Source organism: Arachis ipaensis, chromosome B06 (assembly GCF_000816755.2).
Source record: "Arachis ipaensis cultivar K30076 chromosome B06, Araip1.1, whole genome shotgun sequence".
In the NCBI taxonomy this organism is placed as follows: domain Eukaryota; kingdom Viridiplantae; phylum Streptophyta; class Magnoliopsida; order Fabales; family Fabaceae; genus Arachis; species Arachis ipaensis.
The window spans coordinates 4,375,701-4,381,969 of NC_029790.2; the positions used below are offsets into that span (position 1 = coordinate 4,375,701).

Consider the following 6,269-nt stretch of genomic DNA (forward strand, 5'->3'; position numbering starts at 1 on the left):
AGGGGATAAAATATCTTATTTCTTTTTGTAGATTATTCTGTCGAATATTGAATTTCTATGTCAAAATGGTTATTTATTGTTTACCTTCCAAAATACAATAATATATCACCACAAAAAGCTGCTAAATTATGTTTTGGACAAATAATAATAGTTCAAGTGATTTTCCTTTTCTTACCGAGGAAAAGGATAATACCAAAAGTCTAGAACCACCGGATTGAAATTTTTCCCACCTCTACCACGTGTGTGGACTTCAAACAGTTGAATATGGAGGATATGATTCCCTTTTTTCTTTTAAATTGTTTTTCCCTTGTCTTACAAGGTATGAAGATATCGAATATAAATATTGTTGAGAAACGAGTCATCAATTGCCAAATTGGGCAAAGCACTAAACCATACCCATTTTATAATGCTCTAAGAAAAAAAAGGGAAAAAACTAAAAAGCAAAACAAAAAAAAATGTAAAATATTTTGAGCCTTCCTATCAACAGAGAGAATTTTGCATTGTGAATAAGATAAAGCTAGCAAGTTATAGATACCATATAGGATTAGATGAGAATAAAAATATTCCTTGAGAGTGATGGCCGGTTATAGATACCATATAGATAGATAGATTGTTTGTTTGTAGTTAGAGTGCATGGGTTAAGCATTTATTTTTACTTCTACAAAAGTGGGAGGAACAAATCAAGGGTATCAAAAAACATAAGATTTGTCCAAAAGGGCGTGTTATGGTTAAAATATATAACAATTATTATTTCCTTTGTGATTAGTTTGATTCAGTGGAATTTTACCTAACTTTACTTTGTTGATATCGATTTGCTTATGGGGGGTCAACTCACTTCCAACTTCAGAAAGCATATCATGACATACACTTGTTTGTTTAGCTGTCCAAATCTTAAAATTAGTGACAAATTTTTTAATGGCTTGGATGCTAAAAACCATCTTTTATTTGTTACAAACTTTTCTCTTTTTTTTGAAAGATAAATACATCGTTTTGTATTATGCATAATATATAAATTTATGCATCGTGCCACTCAATACTTATCTTTATAATACTTAACTTTTTTTTCTTTAATAAGATAGGAACCAAAAAGATAGCACCTTCGTTGATCTCAAAGTAAACAACGGAAGAAGTGCCTTATCATCAAGACCTTATTTCATAAGTAACCATTTCATTGCATTAGGTGAAAAATGTCACAATTTAAGAGCAAAACATATATTCCTTATGTATGACAGTATGAGGATGAGTGTACGAGTATGACTACCAAATATAGGTTTTTGATATCAAGTTCTGATCAGAGAAATTATAAAATAAGTTATTCATTTCATTAAAAACCATTGATGATCTCTCAGATGAGAATAACAAGCAGTCAAAAACTATGGACATTTACAGTATCAATTCAATAAGCAGAGTTTTAAGGCTGGTGTCTGGTGAAAATACCAAGAACCCATATAATACCAGTGTAATAGAGGGATCATATTAAAAAATAGAAAGTAAGATATTAAAATAATATGGCAATAAACTTTAATTGAATGTTACATGACCAAAGGATCAACCTTCAAATATTCCTAATTTACCCAGAATCCACAATTATTGATTGCAAATTACATGAGAAATATCATACCCAACATCCTGTGTTCTCATCCCCAAAACTGGATCAAAATGGAGATTCAAGGAAATTAAATCCAATGACCATTTGTAATCTCGTTTTCTACCCCCAAAATAAAATGGTAAAAAAGTAAAGATATAGATCAAACTTAGGAATAGGGCTTGATTTTTTGATAGAACATTTGCTCCTCAGAAGGAAAAAATGACAGGAATGTGAACCTAAAATTCGAAAAGATTGGCAGGCAAAAAACCTACACTGGGATTAATTGTTTGAATGCAAACCCAGTGGTTTTCTGACCCTTCTAAAAGTTACTTCTTTGGTAACACTAAAATTGAAAATGAATTTTCCTCGGAGATTCTTTTTCTTACTGCTTCCTTAGTCTTCCAGGAATAACAAAACTTCAAAAAAGCTTATATATTATTTACTGTAACCTTTTTCTGTTGTTAACTACCTCAGGGACAGCAAAACCAATTAATTTTGCTGTGCCACAAGATGGTCAAGCTGCATCTGTTCGAGCCATGCTCCCAATACGGCATGATCAACAGACTCCATTTGTGTTCCCATATTTGATCCTTCATTCAAGGATCCAGCAGCTGCAGCACTGGAGACATTAGTGGCCAACTTCTCTTTAATTTCAGTTGGAGATTCCTTGACGAGTGACTGCACCCATGACAAATCAGGCTCCTCCCCATTGTTGCCGAGCTCAAATGACGAAGATCTACGCAGCTTACCACCACCACCTAATTCATCAGCACCTACTGCCCAATCCACCTTACCATTGGGGGATCCCCATTTTGACCAAGAATTGACGGAAGCAGCTGCTGCTGCAGTAGCAGAGTTGGAGCCAAGTTCCCGGGAGCTAAGGCTCCGAAACTGTTGCTGCTTCTCGCGTTGAGCTAGCATCGAAAGCCTAGAGCTCATTGGAGAAATTGGTTCCACAGTTCGCGGAGACATTCTTCCTGATGCCTGAACCCCAAAAGAGGCCTGCAATAAATGATGATCAACATTTTTAGACGAGAAATTTGTATTAATAGGTGACAACAAGCTTTGCTGCTGCTGAAATTGATTGAAGACGGCTGATTTGTGAGTTGGAGAAAAGACAGTTGATGTCAGAGCTGGATCGGCAAAACGAGGAGAAGAACTCTCAGCAGAAAAAAGATCATCAAGGTTTGACGGAGTCAGCGGCTTCATGCGACCAGAGCGATTTAGTGAATTAGAATTCATAGGCTGTGGAGAGAGGCAAGACAACTCATTCATGAGCTGCTGCTGCTGATCATAATCAGACAACATGTCAAAGTCATCCATAGGGATATCTCTAGCATTGAGAGAAGATCTCAGCCGACTAGACTGAAGGTTACTTCCTGGAAGATGCAAGGCTGGAACATTTGGCTGCGGCCATGCAACAGAGGAGTGCGACATGCCATTTGCAGAAGGTGACATTGGCGGAGTGAATGGTGAAGGAGACATGACAGACATCGAAGAAGGAGAGCCAGGCAACATGCTCATGGCCGCAGCAAAGTCCATGGCCGAAGACGTGCTTGAACGAGGAGAGGGAACCGCAGAACCAGTTGAAACATATAAGGGCCGAAGCTCTTCAGCAGTGTGGGCAAAGAAGCAAACTCTTCTGGAACAACTTGTCCCATCCTTGCAAAGACGAGTCCTGTATTGTGCTGGATGAAGCCAGCACTCAAAAACTCCATGAGCATATTCACACATATCTCCCCGCCGGCAAGCACCCTTTCGAAAATCAGGACAAGGGACACAACTATAATGGTACTTCCTTGGGTCCCTTCTCCGAGCATTCTCTCCTGGATGCACAAAAGGGCATTCAGTCCAATCATGGGAATAAGCACGGGAACAAGGTCGAACCTTGAATGAATACATTCGGAACTCGTCGGTTGAATAAATACTGTTCTTAATGTCCGGAAGGGATGGATCAACCGGATATTCTTTCTTCTCAGACACAGACGATGCAGGGACATCACTTGACTTTAACTTCAATTGGAAATCTGGTGCAGAAGGGGATCCATTCTCCGGTGAAGTTGACAAAGGTGGAGAATATGAATTAAATGTGGTTGTGATTACCCTCAAATTACACCCAGTAATAGAATCATCAGTTTGAAGAAGTTCTTCAAGACTGTTTTTGACAGACTCAAGCTTAGGAGGAGAAACAATAACATCTATGGGGCGATGCCCATTGGCATCCACAGAATTTGGATCAGCACCTGCCGCAAGAAGCAGCTTCACAGCATCCACAGCATTTTCGGAACCACCGGATGCTGCACAATGAAGGGCAGTGCTCTTGTCAGCACCACTAGGCCGGTTGATATCAGCTTCAGAGAGTGAAAGAATCATTCTCATAACATCGATGCTACCATAGATAGCAGCAACCATCAAAGGTGTTCTTTGTTCATTGACCATCTGCTTTGATCCCTTCCGACGGCCATACCACAGCCCAACCTCATCCACAGAGGAAGGATCACACTCAATCATTCGTTTGAAACCATCCACATCGTTATTGGCTGCAAGCTCAAGCAAGCCAGCAAAAGAATCTTCAGTCTCAACAGTCAAGTGATTCATCTTGTCGTTTCTTCTTCAAGGTGTGTGCCTAAGTTGTTGACTTCAATCAGCTGAATAAAAAGACACAACAAACCCATTAATACTGGCCTTCAACGACAAGAGAGTTAGAATTATAATAACAAAGAAGCAGCACAACAAAGCATCAAATTATGTGGACACCCTTGAAAGTTCAAATACATTACCCAAAGGATAAAGCTTACAAGAGACACTGCAGGTAAGACGAGCTTCAAATAGAACATCTACTCTCAGAAGTAAAATTCATTCAAAAGAGAAGTTTTTAATTATCTTCCATTCATTTCAGCAAAAAAGATCACTCCTTTATAGCACAAAAACTACACAAACAAAGAAACATACAACCGACTAAATAGATAAAAGATCGCTTCCTCAGCAATCCGATTCTCTATTTATCTTCAAATACCCATCAATCCAACTAGCATAGAATATTTCTCTATTTTGGCAAAGAGAGCCTGCCAGAAAAAAAAATTGGAAAAATAGAATAAATTAAACTAAATTAAAAAAATTAAATCATCCATGAACATAGGGACTAAAAAAACAAATAGCAAATCCACCGTGTTGCAGTGAACTGAACCCTAACAAGCTTCACAGTCAAAAACCTAGATTTACTTAAATAGACTAAACATAAACAAGAGCACACTAATCTAAAACAATTACTTAATCCACTGCTTCCTTTTCACTTTCATCCGCACACACAGAAAACACAAAACAAAATAAAAAAATAACTGTAATCAAACAAAAGAGAAAATTGCTTGTGAAAGTACGAAAGAGTAAAAAACCGAAGAAAAAACCGCAGAGAGAATCAAATACTGAGCCAAAAAAAGCAAGAAGTGCACAACAACACCAAGATCTTTAGAGGATCACAGAAATGACCAACTTTCCAGGAAATTTGTTCACACTCATTTTTTGCATCGCAACACAAGAACAAGATCCAAGCACACACAGAACAGAATAATAGATTCAAAATCGGAACAAGTAAGTGATCTTAACTGGCAGAACAAGTATGATTTAGTGAGAAACCGTGAAAAGAAAAAAATCATACCACTTTGCTGAAGCAACTGAAGAAGACGACGAAAGAAGGAATCAGTTTCGGTTAGAGAGAGAAAGAGAGAACGGATATAGAGAGAGAAAGAGAGAGTCGCCTCAGATCTCAAGGGAGAAGAAGAAGCGAAGCTCAGAGAGTGTGTTTGGATTCCGAGAAAATCTGGCGAGAAAAAAAGACAGAAAGATAAAATCGTGAGAAAAGAGAGGGATAGAGAGAAGAGCTTCTTCTTCTTTCTTTCTTTCTCTCTCCATTTCCTATGCTTTCTCTTTTTTTTCTTTTTTCTTTCACCCTAAAAAATTAAAAAATATAAAAATAAATAAAACACACACAAAAGAGCACTGGATGCGTCTTTTAAAAAATTAGTGAGTGTCTTTTTAAATTATTATTTTCAGTTTGATAAAATCGCCTACCCAATAAAAATTTAGCAGCTTAAAATAATAGACCGGAATAAATAAGAAAGATGAAGCGCACTGAGAGAGTTTTTAGGGTTTGATTATTTATTCTCGCTCTGCAGCACCCAGCGCCTTTTTTATTGGCCAATCACATCACGCCTCGTCAGCTACCAAGGGACGCGATCGTCTTTTGCGATAAGGTTTAGGGGTAGAAACGTAGTTTCAAACTTGGTGACGTGGTTGTTATATTCTCGGAACGAGTTGCGACAAAACGCTCCCCTTGAAATAATTTAACACCTTTTTTCTTTCGTTGGGTGAAATTTTCTGGAAATTCAACCCAAATTCACCTCACATGCAAGTTAAATTCGGGGAGGAGAGCAAGAATCTAGTGCCACTGATTTCTCCAGAGTCTCCGTGATTGGACACGTGGCACGAAATCATGGATTCTTGACTCCCCGTTGACACAAAATCTTTGATTTATTGCTACTATGTGCAAATCTTTCGTAAGTGTCGCCAATCAGGTGGCGACATGTAAGCGAAAATGCTCAGATGTGTGTCCTGTTAAATTTATTGTTTCTCAGAAATTCTTTGTTGTTTACTGTTTTTTTCTTTTTTTTTTTTTCAATAAAAT

At 37.8% G+C, this 6,269-nt stretch overlaps 1 protein-coding gene across 3 annotated transcripts; it reads right to left on the bottom strand.

Annotated features, from left to right (window-relative positions):
- LOC107645461 (zinc finger CCCH domain-containing protein 30) lies at positions 1,487-5,709 on the bottom strand. Of its 3 annotated transcripts, none has more exons than XM_021103764.1 (3): positions 5,244-5,709; positions 4,541-4,653; positions 1,487-4,236 (listed from the first exon to the last, which is right to left on the bottom strand). In XM_021103764.1, the coding sequence occupies exon 3, from the start codon at positions 4,184-4,186 to the stop codon at positions 2,078-2,080; it is 2,109 nt and encodes a 702-aa protein (XP_020959423.1). In that variant the 5' UTR covers positions 4,187-4,236; positions 4,541-4,653; positions 5,244-5,709; the 3' UTR covers positions 1,487-2,077. The 3 variants fall into 3 exon arrangements, with proteins under 3 accessions (XP_020959423.1, XP_016204978.1, XP_016204977.1); XM_016349492.2 differs by having other exon boundaries at positions 4,369-4,653; XM_016349491.2 differs by lacking the exon at positions 4,541-4,653 and having other exon boundaries at positions 5,244-5,707.